The sequence below is a fragment of the Ruditapes philippinarum genome, unplaced genomic scaffold (genome assembly GCF_026571515.1).
Source record: "Ruditapes philippinarum isolate M1 unplaced genomic scaffold, ASM2657151v2 ctg3653_1_1_1_1, whole genome shotgun sequence".
In the NCBI taxonomy this organism is placed as follows: Eukaryota; Metazoa; Mollusca; class Bivalvia; order Venerida; family Veneridae; genus Ruditapes; species Ruditapes philippinarum.
In genome coordinates this window covers 105,061-128,780 of record NW_026865026.1, presented here as the reverse complement: position 1 = coordinate 128,780, position 23,720 = coordinate 105,061, and the positions used below count along the sequence as shown (strand labels likewise).

At 32.6% G+C, this 23,720-nt stretch overlaps 1 protein-coding gene across 1 annotated transcript in view; it reads left to right on the top strand.

The window, feature by feature from the left end:
- The window catches only part of LOC132727601 (uncharacterized), a gene marked incomplete at its 5' end in the record, with an annotated part of 122,209 nt that overhangs the window by 56,898 nt on the left and 41,591 nt on the right, over positions 1–23,720 (top strand). The window contains one exon of the mRNA XM_060713160.1: positions 1,717–7,380. Coding sequence (XP_060569143.1) covers positions 1,717–7,380 — 5,664 coding nt within the window. The remainder of the gene's footprint in view (positions 1–1,716; positions 7,381–23,720) is intronic.

Sequence of the window (23,720 nt, the reverse complement as noted above, 5' to 3'; positions counted from 1 at the left end):
GTGGATTCTTTCATGTAAGTAAGCTGAGGTAAACCAGAGTCGGTGGTTCTACTCAGGTGCCTGTTCATTCATGAAATAATACACAGAGGGGCACCATATGTCTTCCTCCACCAGTAAAAGTAAGAAGTCGCCATATCAGACCTGCACTGTGTTGGTGCAACATAAAACCCAACAAAAATAACAAATTAAAACTCTCCCCAAAATAAAAAGAGACTTACATACTTAAAAAAAAATCAAACTCTAAAAAAAAACCAAGAGGTTAAGAAGATGAGTAAATATTGACCTATTACCATGCCAGATATCTTTCAACCTGGACAAAACTGTTCCATTATATTTTAGGGATTTTTTTTCTAAAATGAGTACCAGTTTTGAAAATGTTAACAGTACACCAAAAATAAACAGCATTTGTGAAATGATAATGATAGCATTTTTAGGGCTTTATAAGCCTTTAAAGATATTTCTTGCGAAGCCTTACTAAGTTTTGCCCTACATTTTTTGCCATTTTTTATAATTATACGAATCTTTACTGTTAATGTAGCTCCTCTGAGATCCAAAATTAATGCTAAGAAATATAAATTTGGAATTTCTTACTTAGATCAATTTTTGTACTTAAAACAGAAAAATGTGCAAGAGATAATATTAAAGAAATATACTCAGTATTAAATTAAAAATTATATTTTTGTTCCATTTTCAGTCCGATTTGAGTTGAAGGCTTTCCGCTTTTAGGTCATTTTTAACTATAAAAAATTTGTTCTGGTAAAAAAAAACAGTGTGCAAATGGTCTGAATTTTGCACACAAGTTAATAGTGTTTCATAATTGATTGTCATTCTGCTTCACAATGTCTCTAAGGTGGGCAATCCAGGGCCATCATGACCCTCTTGTTTTTTTGCCATTCTTTATTAGATTAGTCCTGATTTAAGTAGGGTATTGAGCACTTGGTTTATAGACAGTGTTTCACTTTGATTTAAAGGTGATTGTGTATATGTGTCAAAGGTGAGCAATCGAGGGCCATAATGGCCCTCTTGTTTTTCTGCCATTCTTTATAATTATAGAAAAAAAATCTTACCTATTAGGACTAGTCCTGATTTAAGTAGAGTATTGAGCATTGGGTTTATAGATAGTGTTTCACTTTGATTTATAGGTGATTCTGCTGTAGAACTGTAGTACGAAGGCTTATTACACTATTTATTGCAGTACACACGTTTGGTATTGTATTTCCAATAAGGAAATTGCCGATAACATTGTAGCATTACTGCTGTCTCATTTAAAGCTATACGTAGAAAATGGACTTAACATGTTATTTTTTCCAGCCCAGTTACCTTCAAATATACCTGTAAACAAGATCTTATAATTATTTTTGTTTATTGCATTCATGTTCTTTTCTGTCGTCATTTAATTCCTTATGGACATGAGTTATTGGATTATACGTGAATAATTAAAACAGTTTAATGTTCTGACTTTAATTGAACATCAAATGACGGGAAAACAAATGGAAATTAAATACTCTTTGCAAAATTTATCTGTTCGAAAAAACATAACGTCAACGAGAGTGATTTTATTTTATGCTTCTTTAAAATTGATTTCTATATTAAGTTGGATACATCTTAAATTGCCTCTGGATACCTTTAATGAAAGTATTATCCATTTATTATTATTCGTTATTGATATGCACTTATTGATGGATATAAAGTAATGGATATTTATCTTGCTTTCAGGTCGTTGAATCCGAGTCATTTAGAAAAGTAAGCAGCGAAGGTGCAACTCTTGTTTCAGAACAGGCTTTGAAACTTGCCATGTCAGCAAAAATGGAACACATAACTGAACAAGGGGATAACATTCCTGATAAGATAAGGGACATGATAATTAATGATAATATTCAGACGACCTTGACCTCTGAACAACTGGAGGTCACCAATGCTTCAATAAATGTTGGTGATGATTTATTTAGAACAGATAATGTCCAGGCAAACTTGGCTTCTGAACAAGTTGAGGTTACTACAGATACAAATATTGATTCTGATGATATTTTTGGTACAGATATTCAGTCAACTTTGACCTCTGAACAACAGGAGGTCACCAACGATTCAATAAACGTTGCTGATGATTTATTAGGAACAGATATAATCCAGTCAACCTTGAACTCTGAACAAGCTGAGGTCACCAAAGATGCAAGTAATGACATTTCTGATGATATTTTTGGTACAGATAATTTTCAGTCAACTTTGACCTCTGAACAACTGGAGGTCACAAAGGATTCAATTAACATTGCTGATGATTTATTTGGAGCAAATAATATTCAGTCAACCTTGACCTCTGACCAAGATAAGGTCATTAAAGATGCAAGTAATGACAATTCTGATAACATTTTTGGAACAGATAATTTTCAGTCAACTTTGACCTCTGAACAACTGGAGGTCACAAAGGATTCAATTAACATTGCTGATGATTTATTTGGAGCAAATAATATTCAGTCAACCTTGACCTCTGACCAAGATAAGGTCATTAAAGATGCAAGTAATGACAATTCTGATAACATTTTTGGAACAGATAATTTTCAGTCAACTTTGACTGAGGTCACTAAAGATACAAATATTGTGACAGATGATGTATGTGAAGCAGATACTCAGTCGTTTGAACAACTTGAAGGTTCCAAAGATGCAAATAATGTTCTGGATGATATATCTGGAATGGATAATATTATTCAGTCAACTTCAACATCTGACCAGCCAGACAGCAATGCCATAAATGCTGTAGATGAACAATTTGGGCAAACTGGTGGACAGTTTCAAACTTCGCTTGAACCATCTGCAGCTCAAAGTGATGATTTATTAGGTGGCACAGATACTGCTGAAGATAACTTAAAGGAAATCATTGATCAAAATATCGGAACAATGGATCTAGCGGGTTTGTCAGAACTTGATGATGCCCTGAGTACTGTTAGCAAAACAAATGAAGTTTCTAGTTACTCAGAAAACTTAACAGATGTAATAGAGACTGTAAAAGAAGGGATATTAAAGGACAATATTGAGGCTAGTGCTGTTGATATGAATCTAGGTAACAGTAACAATAATCTTGTAGGTGTGTTTGACGATCAATTTCCCTTTGATAATGAAAAGTCAGAAACACTTGATTTGGAAGGGAATGTTGTAAGCTCAAGTCAGGTAGAAATGTTGGCAAGCCAAGAAAAGGACAAAGTTGAAAATGAAGGCTCGCTTTTAGATTTCACCAATTTTGAAGATACAGGAAACAAAAGTGACAACATTGAGAGTAAAGCACCACAAGAGGAATCTGATTTCTTTAATAGTTTAGCAGAAAGTAGTGAGACTAAAGAAGAATCTGTAAATAATAGTGAACCATTTGACTCTAGTAATGTTGATGTTTTTAAAGTTCTTGATCATATAACCTCAGAAAAAAATCATAAAAATGAAAATGAAATGTTGAAAGACCAAACCTTAGAAGACTCTGAAGATGTAGGTGCGAATGCAACAAATGACGAAAATAATGAAGAACTTGATGATGAATACATTGAAGAAGCTGACACAAATTTGGATGAAGATTTTGAAGAAGGAATTGTAAATAAAGGTTTTGTGTTTGACAGTACAAGTCTGTCTGATGTTAACATCGAAAAAGATTCAGAAAGCATGATTGAAGAGGAGAGTGGTAGAAATAGTGCTGATGAAATTGTCGGAAATGAATCAGAAAAAGATGTTGATGAATCTGCAGTAGATGAGTTAGAAAGTAAGGAACCTGATTCACCTGACATGAAAAAGAGTGACAGTGATAATAGTGTAAGTTCTGATGCAAGTAGCAGTTTCCCTACCACTTCTGAAAGCGAGTCTGAACTAGTGACTGTTAGGGAAAATGTAAATGTAATGACAGACTATGGTGAAATATTTAGAGAGGATAGTTCATTTAATCAGCAAGAGGGAGGTCAGGTTACTTTATCAGGTGCTGCAACTGAACTAGAAGATAAGGGTCCTGATGAGTATCAAGAAGTAATTGAAGAAAAGAATGAATCTGAAAATGTTGATTTAGGACTGTCTGAACAAAACATATCTGATAAACAAGATGAACGTGTGGATTCAGAAATAAATGAGAAAGAATTTAAAACTTGGGTAGAAGATAAAGAAAGGGATTCCACAGAGGAATTGAGTGCAGATAAAGATGATGAAAGCATTAAGTCAACAAAAGATATCAATTTGATGACAGTCAGTGAAGGAATGACAGACAGTGCTGTTACAATTGAAAGTGTCTCATCAGTTGAAACTCCTTTAGAAGAGCATGTAAGTGGTTTTTATGAAGTAAATCCAGAAATTATTTGTGAAAACACGGCAGAAAATTTACTCTCAAGCTCAGCGTATGCCACAAATCTCGGTGAAAATGAAACCGGTTATTATGGAGTAAATGCAGAACAAGATACTATGATTGCAAGTTCAGTAACAACTGAAAGCATGTCTTCGGTAGATACACCTGAAAATGAAAAAAATGTAACAGGATTTTATGAAATGAATGCTAGTCTTCTTGAACAAGCCATAGAAAAAGATGACAATCATTTCTTGAATATAGATGATGCGTATTCTGATGCAAGTGCCTCACCTTTAGAGACACCAGAAACGGAAGAAATGAAAGGATTTTATGATATAAATGCTGAAAAACTTGAAAAAGCCATTGAACGAATAGATTCTTTAGATGTTAATAACTCCTTGATGGTCGATAGCACATACTCTGATGATAGTAGTGTGTCACCAATGGAAACTCCAGACATTGAGAGTGTAAGTGGATTTTATCAAATGAATGAAAGTGTTGAAAGTTCAAATCTATTTTCTGACCCTAACGCTGTTGAGGATAAAGAAACTGAAAAAGCACCGCTTGGGCCAGATGATGCCCCTGAAATTAATATAGAACTTGTTGGAAGTCCCAATAACAGCAGTAAAGATTCATTTGATAGTGAGACTGAACCTGACTTTGAGCTCAGTGACAACAAATCAATGGAGGAAGAAAGGAAAGTTAATGAAGAGACAAAAGCTGCTGATACTTTAGAAGATGATAAGGATCTGTTTGGGCAGGATTTTATTGAAAATGATGATATTCAAAAAACAATTCATGATAAAGAGTCAAAAGCTGAGGGTGGTGATGAGGAACAGGCAAGGCAATCTGGTGAGTTTGATACTGCCCCTGAAATCATGGTTGAAATGACCACAAGTACTGATAGTGTAGAGTCACATGACAGTGCTGAAGAAGGGTTCTATGAAATGAATGCTGAAATTCAAGGTACCATGTTACAAAATATAGCAATTGGTAATGCATTTTCACCGATAGAGAGTCCAAGTGAGGAAGTATTCAATTTAGATTATGAAATTAATCCAATGGTACCTGATGTTAATGATATGAGTAGCTCTCAAACATCGGATGATATCTCTACGAAAGCTGACCATAAACCTTTTGTAAGATTTGTTGATAATGAGAAAGAAATAGATGGAAAAGTGGAAGAGATGGCTGATGTTTTAGTTGAAACAGCCTTATCTGAAGCTATAGGTTCACTGCAAGAACAAATATTCAAAGATACTGCTGAAAATGAGAAAGATGATAAAGATGAACTTGCTGAAGATATGATTGTTGTAGATAAACCTGAAGATAATGAGAAATTTGTTAAAGTAGCTGATGATCTTGTCAACGAAGCAATTGCTAGTGCAATTGAAGTGGTTCAAGAAATAAGATTAAGTGAAGAAGAACAATTTATTACTTCAGAAATTGCTAGTGCAATGAAAGAAAGTTATGATTCAAGTGATTCTGAGGGCAGTTCTACTACAACAGAGGGTAGTTATAGGATTGTTAATTCTGTTGATTTCTCTCCTGCTGCTACACCTGATAGAGAGGAAGTTAACTCCCCTGAACTAGTAATTGATAAAGATCATTTAATGCAAGATGATATTTTTGAAGAAAATGATTTGATTACTACGGAGGGCTTAGATAATATTATTGATAATGAAAGAACTGATAAAGAATTGTTTACAGACATAAATGAGAGAGAAGACAGTGTTGTTGAAAATGAAGTGACTGCTGAAATCGATACTTCTAGTGCAATGTCACAATATTTTAATGATGAAAACGGCAATATTACTCTGGAAACAACAGATCCATCTTCACAGTCAGCTGTAGAACCTGAAACAGCTGAGCTTGAACCTTTAAATGAATGTGATTTAACATCATCCGGTATTGTAGGTAATGATATAACTAACAAACTAGAAAGACAAGAAACACTGATCCCTGATATAGTAATAAGTAAAGAGGACACGCCACCAGGTTCTGATGATAGTGAATCTGAACTTGTAAATAAAACAGACATAAAGCCAGAAACAGAAAGTGAAATATCTGAAGTAGAGGAAGAATTGATTGAAAATGTATCTGTGTCTAATGTAGAAGCCAATGCACATGTGATGGATAGTAATGAAAGTACAAAATATGGAATGCAGGAAGAAGAACTAAATGATAACACTAATGATTTAGAAAAGATTGAAAGTATAAGCCAAACTAGCCCAGAGAAAACAGATAACACGAATATTTTAGATGAGAATGAAGTTCATGAAGTAAAAAGTGAAATTGAAAGTGGACAACAAACAAGTAGTGAGGAAAAAGATGAAATGGCTGAAATTTCTAGCCAGGTTCTAGTCAGTGAAACTGTTGAAAAAAGTGGAAATGCTAATTTGGAAGGCGTCCAGGAAGTAGTTGAAAAAGATATTGTTGAAGATAAAGCATATTTTGATGAAAGCAACGTTGAAAAGGAACTTCAAATAGTTGAAAGTGAGATTATTAAACAGGATACATCTCTTGCTGAGAGTGAAGTTGGTGTTGTTAATGACACACAAGAAGTTGTTAGCTTTGATGAAGTATTAGATAAACCTGAACAATTTAAAGCTCTTGAAACATGTGCTGTTGAAAATGGTACATCATCTGAGCTGAACAATGAACAAGAATTTGTTAGTGAAATAGTAGATGAAAAAGTTGAACTTGAAAAAGTTGAGAATGAAAATAAAATTGTTTCTGAGCATAGCAGTGAACAAACTTATGAAAATGGAGAATTTATTGGTGAAAGTGTGAATGAAAAATGTGAAAATGTTGAAATTGAAAAGATTGAAAAAGATACTGATAAGCAAGAGGGAGTCACATATCATAATATTAAGGATTTAGAGAGTGAAAAAGAAGAGAAAAAAGGTGCAAAGGGCAAGAAAGGTTCAGCGGAATATGTGACGAGGAAAGAAATATTTTATACATCAGCTGGACGGATGAGTATTTCTATAGACAGTGTTTTAGATCCTCCAAGTGACACAGATCAAAGTTATACAGGCGGACAAGATATCATTCATGAAGAAACACATGAGGTAAGTGTATATTTTATGTAATCTATAAATAGCTTTGAAATACCTTTCTCTGTGTGGTTAAGATATAAATGTTTGTAAAAAAAATAACAGGTCAATATCAGAGTATAAGAAGAAGCTAAGGTAAATGAGGTTTTATATATTATACACTGATATCCCCTGGTTATGACAAACGATTTTTGTCTTGTCTTTATTCTGTTTTGCCTGCATTTCTTCATAATGTTTGTGTATTTTTATACTGTTTTAAACTTCTTATGAAAAATCATTGTTGTCTCTTCTTGCTTATTCTGTGTACCTTACTTAACAGTCACTGTGTATATATAAACTTTTTGATCTGCTTTTATGGAACTTAGGTACCAAATCAGGATGTATGTTTACCATTACCTTTTCAAAATTTGGTTCCACCTTTTAATAAATAGTTTAAAGATGAGGATTGCCTTGTAGCATAAATTTATAGGAAGGTTATTCTTGCTTGTATATGACACTAATTTTCCTATTTCACTTACACAAGCATGCCACAATTCTCCCCAATTTGATTCTTGTGCAGGTATGACACTGTTTTCAAAATTTGATTAGGACAGGTATGCCATTATTAAGCCAACTTGCTTCACACCAGTGTGCTACATATTAATTGGCATCAATACTTTTCTCTAAATGTAGAAATAGAATCAATAAATAATCTTGGTATAAAATGACTTGTTGCATGAAAGACAGATCAAAATGTTTGCTTCAAGTTTTCACCTTGTTAACACTGTATGCTTTGCTAGTGTTGCTTGCAATCGCTTTCAATGTTTCTACAGAAGATACTTGGTTTTAAGTCCAACTTTTGGCACATATAATGATACACAAATATAATATTACGTAATATTTTAACCTTTTGGAACCAATCAGAATAGAGCCAAACTGACAAAACTGTGGAATGTGGATGCATTTTGAATTTCTTTAACTTCAAATGGACTGATCCAAATTTAAAGAAATAACAGCAGGTTAAAGGTTAATGGACTGAAAACCAAGTATACTTGTTATTTAGGAAATGAGTACTAAATATAAAGATGATAGGAAAAATTACAGTTTAAGTCAGTCTGTGGGTCGACTAGTTGGACGGTCAGTCAGTTGGTTGGTCAACACATCAATCATTCTATTTTATTTTATTTCTTGTACACATTCTTTTTGTATTGTTTGCTTAGGGTAGGCAGGTATCCTGTATCTTAGCCCGCACAGGTAGTGCAATAATGCAAGCAGACCAAGTGCTGACAAAGCTCAGTGAGGCGACCATTGCACTGCAAAATGATAGTGCACGAAATGTACGAGCCAGCTTTGTTGATATTGTCAGTGATGATGATACAATATCTAATCACTCACAGGTATCTTCTATCTCATCATCTACTTTGCTTATGCTTTAACTCGTGTAATAACCATGTGTTTAGTTCCTTCAAAGCATTGCTTTTATTCGTTGTATGGCCGTGTCTATAATTGTATCAAAGCTTTTTTTTATCATCAAAGCTCTCCATTGACTTAATAGTATGGCCGAGTATTTGAGCTTCATTGAAGCAACATGACAGAATACTGGCATTGTTTTTGGCAATGCATATAATCAGCCCATGATTTTGCACATGCACTCCTATTTATTTTAGTTTTGTTTTTCAGAAATTTCACTGTGCTTATAATTGAATTAAGACTGGGATATTATTGCTTATAATTGAATTAAGACTGGGATATTACTGCTTATAACTGAATTAAGACTTGGATATTACTGTGCTTATAATTGAATTAAGACTGGGATATTACTGCTTATAACTGAATTAAGACTTGGATATTACTGTGCTTATAATTGAATTAAGACTGGGATATTATTACTTATAACTGAATTAAGACTTGGATATTACTGCTTATAACTGAATTAAGACTTGGATATTACTGTGCTTATAATTGAATTAAGACTGGGATATTATTACTTATAACTGAATTAAGACTTGGATATTACTGCTTATAACTGAATTAAGACTTGGATATTACTGTGCTCATAATTGAATTAAGACTGGGATATTACTGCTTATAACTGAATTAAGACTTGGATATTACTGTGCTTATAATTGAATTAAGACTGGGATATTACTGCTTATAACTGAATTAAGACTTGGATATTACTGTGCTCATAATTGAATTAAGACTGGGATATTATTACTTATAATTGAATTAAGACTGGGATATTACTGCTTATAAATTAATTAAGGCTGGGATATTATTGCTTATAACTGAATTAAGACTTGGATATTACTGTGCTTATAATTGAATTAAGACTGGGATATTATTACTTATAACTGAATTAAGACTTAGATATTACTGTGCTTATAATTGAATTCAGACTGGGATATTATTGCTTATAACTGAATTAAGACTTGGATATTACTGTGCTTATAATTGAATTAAGACTGGGATATTATTACTTATAATTGAATTAAGACTGGGATATTACTGCTTATAAATTAATTAAGGTTGGGATATTATTGCTTATAACTGAATTAAGACTTGGATATTACTGTGCTTATAATTGAATTAAGACTGGGATATTATTACTAATAACTGAATTAAGACTGGGATATTACTGCTTATAAATTAATTAAGGCTGGGATATTATTGCTTATAACTGAATTAAGACTTGGATATTACTGTGCTTATAATTGAATTAAGACTGGGATATTACTGCTTATAAATTAATTAAGGCTGGGATATTATTGCTTATAACTGAATTAAGACTTGGATATTACTGTGCTTATAATTGAATTAAGACTGGGATATTATTACTTATAATTGAATTAAGACTGGGATATTACTGCTTATAAATTAATTAAGGCTGGGATATTATTGCTTATAACTGAATTAAGACTTGGATATTACTGTGCTTATAATTGAATTAAGACAGGGATATTACTACTTATAACTGAATAAGGCTGGGATATTACTGCTTATAAATTAATTAAGACTGGGATACTATTGCTTATAACTAAATTAAGACTGGGATATTATTGCTTATAACTAAATTAAGACTGGGATATTATTGCTTATAACTGAATTAAGACTGGGATATTACTGCTTATAACTGAATTAAGGCTGGGATATTACTGCTTATAACTGAATTAAGGCTGGGATATTACTGCTTATAACTGAATTAAGGCTGGGATACTGTTGCTTATAACTGAATTAAGACTGGAATATTACTGCTTATAACTGAATTAAGGCTGGGATATTACTGCTTATAACTGAATTAAGGCTGGGATATTACTGCTTATAAATTAATTAAGACTGCTTATAAATTAATTAAGACTGGGATTCTATTGCTTATGACTGAATTAAGGCTGGGATATTACTGCTTATAACTGAAGTAAGATTGGGATAGTATTAACAATAAATTTTACCTCTCTAGAACAGCACCTCTCAACAGCTACCAAAATCTATGTCTCAGAGGGTGTTGCTCTGCAGAGGTTGTACTGTATACCATTCACTCAATTATGTAAATCACTTTGTGTTGATCTAAATATGCCGTGGAATGATATAACAAAGGTTTAGTCTCTCAGACACCATAATTGAGACAAAATTGGAAAACTATATTGATTGTCGCTGTAACAGGGGAAAAAAAAACAGAACATTTCATAGAAAGCGGCTGTAGTTATTGCACATCTTCTTTGGCCAGTTTCCAAAATTCCATCAGACTTGAGCAGTGTAATATATATGTATCATCATAGTGCACATATTTACTAAGAAATATATTTGGAAATTTCTTGGACTTAATTCTATAACTGTTATAAGAAATAAATATCAGTAAGTTTTATACAATTTTTCCAGATGTTTATATCAGTCAGATTTTCTCAGTGAGAAAAATTAATGGAGATTTCAAATGTTTAGAAATATCAGCTGATGTAAATGTTTTAAGGGTACTGTAATTGACTTACTGTGTATGGAAATACGTTTGAGCATTTTGTTTAAACCATGATTCTTTGAAGGTATATAGGTTGTGATGATTTTTGTCATATTTCATATCATTGTTCTTTGTAAATTAAAGTGTTGGGTGTTTAATTTTAACCTCGCAAGCGGGCCATTGCTTGTGGGTTCAAGATTATTCAGTTGTAATAGTCATGTTGGGTGTCTAATTTTACCTCTCAGGCGGGCCATTACTTATGGGTTCAAGATCATTCTGTTTGAATAGCTGTGTTTTGCTTTATTATGCAATTATTGGCCAGGCTAAGAGGAAATGGACTTTAAAATGGTTCATTTAAGGATTGCAGACACTAATAAACATTCAATGCTAGCCACGATATTGATATTTTCTCCAAAATAAATGTTGGAAAGTACCTTTCTTGTTTGACAAATAATGTACTAAAAATGGAGATTATGAAAATTGGCAAAGAAAAGCAATTATGGTTTTGGGTTAAATGGGATATTTTTGGAAATGAGTTGTTACAAATTTCGCTTTTTTAGTAGGGTTCATAGCCCTTGAAGTGTACTTGTATTAAAATTATATATTGTTTAACAAAGTCATACCTTACTGTTAAAATAATATTATTCTTGGAAATAGTCTTATGATGTTGTACATTTAATTCTAACATAGAAACCTCAATGAAGAAAAGGAATTTTGGCACTTTGCAGATTTTCAGAGAAACTGTAAAAAACTATTTTCAAGTTAATTAAGAATGTTAAATAATTGAAAACAGGCTTTGTAAAACCACAGACAAAATGTGTAGGATGTTACATTGTGAAAGTCTGAAGTGTTTTCTCTTGATACAAAGGTTTGACAAACATAATTCAATATATTAACATGATGGTTTTAGCTATGTCAAGTCAGGTTTTTCATGGATCAGTGCTCAGCAAAAATAAAATTACCGGTATACTAAGTAATACATATGTATATGGAAACGGTGTAGAGAGGCAGTGGATTCCAGTTGTTTAAGTCTTTCAGTTTCTCAGCCTAGGGGATCTTAGGCTCAAGACCTTCTTGAACAGTGACCTTAACACTAGTTTTAGTCAGTCCATAATTAACCTTGACACTAGTACTGATCAGTCCAGAATTGACCTTGACAGTAGTACTGGTCAGTCCAGAATTGACTTTGACACTAGTATTGGTCAGTCCAGAAATGACATTGACATTAGTACTGGTCAGTCCAGCTATTCAAGAAGTTACCTTGATACTAGTACTGGTTACTCCAGAATTGACCTTGACACTAGAACTGGTCAGTCCAGGGTCCAGAATTGAACTTGACACTAGTACTGGTCAGTCCAAAATTGACCTTGACACTAGGACTGGTCAGTCCAGAATTGACTTTGACACTAGTACTGGTCAGTCCAGATGACACTACTACTGGTTAGTCCAGAAATGACCTTGACACTAGTACTGGTTACTCCAGAATTGACATTGACACTAGTACTGGTCAGTCCAGAAAGTGAACAGTGATAAAGGAAATCAAAAAATAACAAAACAAAATGATTTATATATCCTTTCAAGATATGCATGTATAATCAGACCATTCTAAATATAGAATTAGGGTGTTAGATATGATATAATCTTAGTTATAACACCTTGTCTGAGAAAGCATTATTTTAGAACCATTCTAAATATTTTGGAACCATTCAAGATATTTTAAAACATTTTTAAAACCGTTTATGATCCTAGATATTCGGAAGTAATTTTAGAACTTTTCTAGATAATTTGGGAAGTATTTTAGAACTGTTCAAGATATTTATCATTAAAACTGAGGAACAGTTTGTAAACCATTCAAGATATATCTGATTCTATGTCTTTAACTAAGCGTGAAATTGTTAGCAGCCCTGCAGACATTATAACCTAGATCTGGAATAAACCAGTCTACAGATTTGTTTTAACAGACCCAGTCTGGCAATGATTTAACTCAAAGATGTTAAAATAAGCCAAATGGGAAACAGTTGAAACAAAAGAGTAATTAAGTCAGTGAGGTTTAATTCATTGGAGATTAAGTTAACAGATTTTATCTAGATTTAAGATCTCATTTGTTTCGCCCTGGTTTTTTTGAAAAAGCTAATCAAGAATTTCCCTTGAGATTAAATAACTATTTAATTAGCACTTGAAATAAACTATTAAGAAGAAAAAGTCATTTAAGAATATATGTTTGGGATGATTTGAGAAATAAAGTGGTGAGTTGGTATGAAGCTGTGTTTTGTTACTAATTGAACTTCTTTCTTGATTCCAAATCATTATTCTTAATTTCACAAAATGTATTTCTTTAACTTTTGCTAATTATCTTGCTTTTCCTCTGTAAAATAAATATATTAAAGTAGCATATCTGCTGTCTGTGAATGGTAAAATTATTATTTGTGTTGTGGCTAAAATTATTACAGAATGAAAGACATTTGTTACTATATTTTTATTGAAAGTGAGTAATGTGTCAAATCTACTATAATAGCTGCGAAATATTGCATATTGTATCATTTTCTCTACTACATAAAAAGAATTATGAGTCATTTAAGTTCAAGGTTACAAAATGAGGAAAATTTGTATAAATGTGCTTTTGAATCCTGCTAAAATCCGCATTGTTTTAACCCATAATTTATAAAACCAATCCATCGAAGTTTAAGGGATTTCAGTATATAAGAAAAAAATATTACAATATAGCAGCTGGCACTATGAAGTATACTTGGCCAGACTTCAGTAATCTTCAGACCGATCATGCTTTACACTGATTACAAAGATCTTGTTTTATCACTGCATAAACTAGACAAAAATACACCCTTCCTAACCAAAAAAAATCTAACCCCCCCCCCCCCCAAAAAAAAAAAAAAAATCCAACAAATGCCAAAGATTTAGCTGATGAGCCACTGTGAATAGGTACACATACAGAATTATGAATAAGATATATGTTTGTATATGAATTATTAATGTTTATATTTATAGAGGCATTATTTCCCCCAGCACCTTTGGTCAATTATAATTACTGTCAGCACCCACTCCTCATATATCTCATATATAATATCCTCAGCTAGCTCATAAAACATTCTACTGACTGGCACATAATTTATCTTAGCTCCTTGTCTTGATTCATCATGCTTTATTGTGGTTTATTCAGTGGATTTATTCAATGATTTATTGCAGTTTATTGAATAATTTCCATGGTTTATTAAATTAATGATTTATTGTAGTATGTAGTCACTGCACCAAAATGTGAGGTGTATATTATATAAGCTTCACGTTGTGTCTTGTTTCTATCTTTTAATTATCTCAATTTTATACAAGTAAAGCGGTAGTGACATTGGTATATACGTTATTGCAGTTTATTAAATGGTTATTGTGGTTTATTGAATGATTTATTGAGTTTTCTTCAATAATTAATCATGATCTTTTTCAATGAATCATTGTAGTGTATTCAATGATTGATTGTGTTTTATTTATATTTGATAACTCATTGTGGTTTCTTTAATGATTTATTGTTTTAGCTCCAATGATTTATCAATGATTTATTGTCATAGTTTATTCAATGATTTACCATGATTTATCAACTGTTTTATCATGATTTATTCAATTTATTCAATCAGACATTAAACATGGTTTTATTCAATTATTTATCTACAATTCTCCTCAGTTAAGATTTATTCAGTGAATGTGGCACTGGTATCATAATTCAGAAGAAGAAAGAATTGGTAATTTTCTTTTCTTGACAATAATGGTCTTTTGTCTCAGTAGAATAATTTACTGAAAGGTATTTTACTGTACAAAGCTCAAGATGAAAAAAAAATGAACAACACATACGTCAAGTGTAATGTTGAAGGAATTCTGCAGTGAAGTTTCTTGTTTCTTGTTAAAATCAAATAGCTCTGTAATGAGTGTATTGTGAGCTAAACAAAAACAAAAAAACAGGCATGTTTGTATGCTAAATAGGGAAAATTAAACAATATACACAATACATAATTATCTTATAATATAAAGTACTTGAAAGTTAAGACATAAAAAGAATGAAATGAAAATAGAGTTTTTTTTAAAAGAAAAGAATAAAAGTAAAAAGGTTAGACATAGGAATTGAGAAAAAGAAACCTTGCTGAGGGGTTGCTCAACAAGACAAGTTTAAAAGATATTCTACTAAATATGTGATTAGTAAATATAAATTTCTGGACATTTGCTTTGTAAATAAAGGGGCATAACTTTTCCAAAGAGTTGGCTATTTATAGTAACATTGTTACATCAATTTACATTGTTTTGTTATGTAGATCATACTGTGATATAGGGCAGTTGTCAGCATGTGAACTAGAAAAATCTCATGCAACATGTTCTATGTGTTATATGATTTTCGTCAAAGTATTTTACATGAGTGATACCACATGTTCAGCTTGAAATTGCAAGAAAACCAGGGCAGGCAGGCATGTCCTAAAAATGTGATAAAAACAACATGGGAAACTCGAGGAAATACCATTATATAAGCGCTTATAAATATCATGCAAAAAAAAAATAAGAAAAAATAAATTGTTACTACATGTACTTATCTTTTATAAATTGCTCTGAGATTAATTAATAATGACTTGTGTTTTGTCTCGGATCTTTAAGAAAGATATTTCCAAGTTCCATTCATTCCCTGTAAATCTTGATTTATTTCAAATTAACTACCTGCCTATAAAGTGCTTTGTAATTAACATTTGGGCAGCATCTCCTCAGTATAAATAAACACATGTCTTGTTTATCAATGAATGTTTATCAATGATTATGGTTCTATCAGAGTTATGGGTAATTAAGAAGGTTTTGTACTTCCCAGCTTGTGGTACTATACTTTGAGGTATCTCAACCAACAGCAGTCAAAATGGCCGCCAAATCAAACTGGTATAGGAAGTATAATATTTATTTTGTCAATACCTAAGGCATTTCCAAGTGATATCAGAGTTGTTCCCCTTGGTTGGTATTTGACATTATAGCATCAAGTTGTATATTTAAGCAATTTCATTCAGTCTGAGAGAGGGGCCACCATGGCTAAGTGGTTAAGGTTGCTCACTTTAAACCACTTGTCCCTTCCAACTTTAGGTTCGAATCTCACCATGGACTTTTGATTTTTACATGCGAGGAAGATAACAAGCTAGTTTACTTTCCCGAAATAATGCACTGAGGAACACCAGTGGAGGTCTTGCTCCACTGGTGTTGCTTGAAAGATGCCCTAATATTATTACCTTAACATTGTATTGTGTTGATTTGACTAAACCACAACTCTCACCTACCCCCTTAAAGACACAACATGGTAGAACATACTTCTTATAATGGATTTATAACCTTAACTTAAAAAATTTCTTTTGTTCTGGTTTTTAGTGCTATATCTGAGGTCCTTAGAATTAAAACGCATAGAAAGGCTATAAAATTGTTTCAAACTATTAATTTTGCTAATGTGAAATAATAAAAATAAAAAAGATATGTAAATAGGGGAATAAAAACTAAGGAATCTAAACCTTTGTTCTGTAAGTGCTTTGTGTTTTATGGATTGTATTTTTGTAGACAGTGAGTTGAATGTTTTTAAGAACAACATGGTTAAAAATCGTGAAAATTGTTTTTTGTGTGAAGCAAAATATAGGAGACATAAAATAGGAAAAACCATAAGTATATATATAAAAAGAGTGGTTTATGGTTTGAAACATGTTTGAAATTTTATAGTATATTGGGATCGTGATAATTTTAATGAATAATATAAGAAACACTCCATATGAAATTGTTTTTGCATAAGCAAAATATTGCAGGTTGTGCAGTGTTTGAAGTAGATGTTTACTGGAAGTCAAAAAAAATTTTGGTTCTTCCTGTCAAATCTGGGTGTACACACAAACACTTAATGTTACTAAATTAATGGACCTTCCCTGGTTTCCATTTTAGGATATCAGTTTGAAGTTAGTCAGTCAACAGGGTTAGAGCCTTGTTAGACTGGACGGAGGTGCTGGCTGGCCTGACTATAGACTGGTGAAAAAGACCAATCACTTTAGGTTCCAGCTAGATATGGGTTAAATACTGCTGTATGGAAGTAGGAATAATCATTATGTAATATTACAAATTTATTCTTTTAATCAAAGTACATCTATTGCACTATCTAATTATATTCTATTGCATTTTTAGAAATTCATTGAAGTTACGTGCTTTACAAATTAACAAGTAATTTCCCAAGTGTTACATACATAAAATCGGTAAGCCGGGTTGACAATGGTGTCAAAGTTAAGACCAAGCGACAAAAAAACCTGATATCAATTACTAGATTGATTTTTTTGCTGACTCAGCACTATCGGGACAATGTTTCTTCTACGTAACAACAGAAATGCAAGCAACACCCACAATCCTGTAAAAGCACCCAGTCTGGATGACAAAAAGTAATCTCTTATCCCAAAGTCTCGATGACAAATTTAATCTTTTTGTCATAATGGCTTTTCTGCCATATCGTCAGTATTGTCAGTTCTGTTAGAATTATTAATATAATCAGTCCTGATCATTCTTAATTTGTGAAATGAACTGTTCTTGGTTTGAATTTGGAACTGTTCATTGTATATTATAGGGATTTTGATGTTTGAAAATTAAGCAGACGGTCATACCCAGCTTTGTGCCATATCAAATATTTTTAGTCCTGATGGCTTTGTTATTGAAAACAGTCCTGACCATTCTAAATTTGTGAAATGGACTGGTCCTTGTTTGAATTTGGAACTGTCCATTGCTAAATAATAGGGATGTTAAAAGAATTGTAAAAATGAAGCAGACAACAATATATCTTGTCTGGTCTTTTATACAACCTGACTTTTATTACTGGTGAATAAAAACATAAATTATTACAAGAAGCATATGTTAGGGTTAAAAATCATATTGAATTGTTGAAAATCTGTGGTTTTGACTCATTTGTCCTAGTCCCTTCCAAGACCTCACCCCTCACCCCCCCCCCCCCCCCCGCACCCAAACTCCTTCCTGTCTTGTGTATGCATTGGATTCCCACATGTGAGGAAGCCCTTAAGCCTGCTTCTTTAAAGAATGGTGGTCTTCTCTGTTTTAACTTGTACATGCATGCACTCATGCACGGACAGGCACCTATTTAAAGCCTGCATTCGCCAATAATACAACTTTAAAGCTATAGAGATTTTGTTACTGAAAAAGCACATCCAGAAAAAAAATCATCTTTAATTTAATCCTGAAAAATGGGATTGAAATGGTTCCATTGCTAATGGCTTTGGTGTGTTTAAAAAAAAAAAAGAAGAAAAAAAAAAGAGAAAGCAGAATTTAAAATTCAGAATTCAGGAAACGTGAATGCTCACTATAAGAAACAGATAAGACTTGGGGAAATGTAAACTTCTGAAGATTCCCAAAATATTTTGGATGTTTTTCAAGTTGATACAAGTGTAATGATGTAAGATTCATGCCAAGATTATTTTTCTGAAAGATTATCTTAAATAGGAAAGTCTGTTTTCAAAATACAGGGTTTTTTCATGTTCCAGTAAAGAGCTGTCAGATTTTTCTCAGTTTTTCAATCATTTCCTTCCAAACTTCCTTCCCTCCCAACTTCCTTCGTTTATTCTCAACTTTTTGGGTTTCTCTCAACTAATCCTTCGTTTGCTCTCAGCTTCTTTTGTCTCCTCCCAAATTCTTTGTTTCCTTTCAACTTCTTTTGTTTCTTTCAAACTTCTTTTGTCTCCTCCCAAATTCTTTTGTTTCGTTCCAACTTCTTTTGTTTCCTTCCAACTTCTTTTGTCTCCTCCGAACCTCTTTTGTTTCCTTCCAACTTCTTTTGTCTCCTCCAAACTTCTTTTGTTTCCTTCCAACTACTTTTGTTTCCTTCCAACTTCTTTTGCTTCCTCCCATTTTCCTTTGTTTCCTCCCAAGTTTCTTCCTCAATCCCTTCTATAATGTCCTTCTTTTTGTCCTTCATTCCATCCTTCCTCCCAATAGTGTCTGATATCTTACTTATTTGGTGTATTCAAACCTTTCATGGACCTCTCTGCTTTTGTTTGATTTCCCATTAATTGGGTCATGGTCAAGGTCACTGAGGCTAAAAATAGAATGATTTTCCTACTTTTCCTCATTGTAATCAAAAAGAATTGATGGAGGCATTCTGTGTTATCAATATTCTTCTTGTATACTTATTAATTACTTGATGACTTCTGTTTTGCTGGTAAAATGAGGAATGTTTTGATTTGAAGTATTTTACATCAGAGATGTCAATCAGTAGGTCGATATTGTTGTTCTAAGATGATGGAATTATAGTGCATAATTATATGCTAACCTCAGAAGTGGTGGAATTATAGTGCTGAATCCTGAGTGGTGGAATTAATAGTGCAGAAATAAATACTAACCTCAGGAGTGGTGGTTCAGTGGTTTCAACCAAGTTTCCTCATATGACACCAAAGTACTGGGTTTGAGGTTATAAAGAAATTCTCTAAGCTCTAATTAAGATTTCAGGTATTTGATTAGTTAAAAACTGGCACAGGGTGTACACTGATGAATGAAAATCCCAGAAAGTTGAGGCAGAACTCAGAAAAAATATTAATACAAATGTATTACCTCAAGGCCAGATTAAATCAAGAAAGCTGACTCAAATGTGATTGATGAACAATTTTATTTTGTCTGGCCTAAATGAAGGCAATTATACTAACTATCTTTGGTGCATAAGACAGAGATGTTGCAGGTATTTTTTCATATAATTGATAAGGGCATGCTTTTTTTCTAACCAAACTGTACTGAAAGCATGTTTATTACCTGTGAAGTTTGATAAAAATCAGCAAGTGATCTGGTATTTAATGAATCTCCTATAGGTTCTGTATAGATTACTTAAAAACTTACCGTATTTATTGCAATAAATTCACCTTTGGTATGTAAAATTGTATGTTGGCAAGCTTAAGCAAGCCATGATTCAACTTTGGCACCTTCTCCATCATGACAACAACCATATATTTGATTTATCCTGCTTAATTCTCGTTTTATGCGCTTTTAGACAATAGGAGGATAAAAGTACCTTTACTTTAAACATTCCTTTCTGTAAAAAAAAGATTTGGGAAAGAAGGAATCACCACTTGCCCGTCACCGTTGTGAGTTTGTTTCCTGACAGGGACTTTGGATTCTGTGAGGAAGCTATCCAGCTAGCTTACGGAATGTCGGTGGTTCTACTCAGGTGCCCATTTGTGCCTGAAATAATGCACGGAAGGGCAAGTGAGGTCTTCCTCCACCAGTAAAGCTTGAACGTCACCATATGACCTATACTGTGTCGGTGTGACGTAAAAACCCAATCAAACAAACAAAAGAGGGAATCATGCTAATTTGATGGAGAGTGCTTATTAGTAACTCTACGGTAACTGAAATATTTTGTACAGTTAATTAATGGGAAGCATAAAACTTAAGTGCAATTGTGATTCTGTAATGTAACAGGCTGCCAGAGTATTGAAAAATGCTCTGGAAAATAATTAAAAATAAATTTGTAAGTCATTTTTCCTGGTGTGATTAGGTACTTTTAAAAAAAAGAAAACTTTCCTGATACAGCTTAAGTTGTAAAATGACTAGTTACCTCCCCTTACAAACTAATCTAAAAATTGAAATTTATAGTTATCTCCCCCTGATATTCTGTTATATTTGTGAAGAATTGATGGAATTAAAAGGAACATTTAACATTAGAAATGTTTTGAATTTCATATCATATCACCTGGTCACCAATAGACTTGCTATGTAAGAAAGAATTTTTGGGGTTTTTCCCCAGATAATCAGGGGGTACAAAAATTTTTTTACAAGTACAGATCAGAAACTTAAAAGATATAGTGATAAAAGTATGACAGTACCAGGGCGGTCATTGGAGGGTTGGGGTGGATATTAGCATTAAAAAGCCCACATTTGCCAAGTTCTCTATATCGTCTATAGAGTTAAGATTATAGTTTGTTTAGATTAAAGTTTGTTATAATACATTTTGTTGACAGTTTTTAAGCCTCTCCTTTTTTGGTCATTTACATAAAAACAGAAGTCATTAACTCTGTGTATTGCCTTCTAAATTCTCTTTCCGATATTTTGTTAAGATAATTATGGTCCGATGACGTTTTTAGGCATTTTTTATTATCATGAAATAGTGCCCTTTATCATTACCTTCTAAATAAATCCTGATACTTAAATCGAATATGTTTTGTCGATACTTTTCTTGGAATCACTTTTTACCACAGAAATATGCATAGTAAACAAATTAATATATCCCATAAAATGACCTTCACATTGTGGAAGTTTGTAAACAACATCGTACATTTTCCTTTTCGTGTCAAAACTTATCATTTTGCCATTAAAAGTAATCTTTTCAAATTTTTTTTCCTTCTTTCATGGTAGCATTACGCCTGCTGTAAGTCTGTGTTTTTGCAGTAACATTGCCAATGTCATGTTGCCTTCTGTGGTTATGTTGTCCTTTTGCTGTTAAAGGAACTCCACTGAGGTCCAAAAACCTAAAAACATAAAATATAATTTCTTACATAGATCACTAGGGCAATCAGGAAACAGATAGATATGCAAAAGATAATTAAGAAATATATTCAGAAATGTATTGGCACTATATTATCAGCCCGATTTGAGTGAAAAGCTTTATTGGCGACGCCGGTGAGCGGCGTCGTCTATTATGGAACGCTTTTTATTTTTGCCTATGGAAGGAGCTGTTATTATTAGCAGTTAATTTCATGTTGTGTAAATTAGTTTTATTTTGATTCGTAAAAATCAAGTAAACAAATGTGTTGTTATATTTGTATTTAATAACTTTATGTAAAAAACATGTGCATTGTGATATTATTTTCACGAAATTGCGGGTTAAGTTTAACAGCTTGTCCCTTAGTTTTAATGACAATACTAAAACCCGGATTTCGAATACCGTTGTGGTCTAGATTGAGGCCGTATCATTTATACATTTTCAAAATTTTCCTACAAGAAGAAAGTTCACCTGCAATTGAGTATAAGGATAGGTAATGAAACTGTTGTAAACGATTATCCTATTGATTTTATCCTTATTACATTTATCTGTTGCGCAGAATGGTTGTTTTTACAAAGTGTACCAGTATCCGGATTTTGAAAGCTATCCGATTTTCTGCAATTACTGCTGACACATGGCCATCTATTTTTTTATGAATACTTTACCATTAATTTGCATGGCTTGATAAAATTGAACCTGCAACATTTCATAATTTTGCTGTTTATCGTGTTCTTTTAGGTTTCAGGTTTTCTTTATTTTAAGGGGAAGTAACTTATGTTTACTAAATTATTTGTTCTTTTCTGTCTATCTTAGGTATTACTTATAATACTATTTTTGTTGTATATAATTCACCAGTTGTAAGGTCATCAAAAGCATGTTAATGTTAATGTTAGGATTTCATATTTATTTAATATAAACTGGGAATTATTAATGTTATGTGCATGTACATGTATATCTTAGACAGTAGTATATTGATATGTTGAGACTTATAATTTTTCTGCATTTAAAGAGATACAGTTATGTCATTATTATTAAAGGGATGAGACTTTCATTTAAAGTTATAAATGATAAAACATGTATTGATTGAAAATGTCCTTAAACTTGGATCAAGCAATATAATTAATAAAGTCTCAAAAAATCATATTCTGAATAGTTATTCTATTTTTTTCTAACATGTGCATAGTTTGAAAAGGACAGCTTCTGTCTTATCTATTTGTAATGAAGAGACACCGGTCTCAACCTCCAGGTCTCCTGAGTCAACGCGACAACAGACTGTACATATAGTAGATTGTTACTTGCCCTTGAATAAATTTGTGCACTAAATTTATAGTGGGTGATTTGTGCCACATGAAAACCAACATAGTACAAAAAGTAACTGGGCGCCAGATGAAAACATGAAAATACAATCTACCACAAAGTGGTTTGTTTGTTGCATTTTCATGTTTTTGCCCGGTGCCCTTGATGCAAAATACAAATCAGCCTTCATAAAATTTCTTCTTATGTTGGTCACAGGTTAATGAGTTCTGGTCAAGCTCAAAGTTTTTCTCATCCTATGACTGCATATAAGCATGAGTTCAATTTCCTATGCTCTGTAACATAAGAAATTCACGAACACAAATCGATATAGTGGGGAAATATGTTGTGGTTTAGAACTGTTTCATTATTAAAGAGAAAATGTGTAGCAGGACGGATAGCTCAGTTGGTCTTCTGAAAGTCATGGGTTTGAGTCATGGTCAGGCAGTTTCAGTCAGGGTTTAGAAGTGGTTTTTCAATTGACACAAAGTCATGTTTGATTCATTTAACAGATTGCATTATTTGAAATGGACAAAGGCAGTATTGCATGATACTTTTAGATCTACAAAGGGCATTTGATACAGTTGAACACACTATCCTGCACATGAAGAAGTT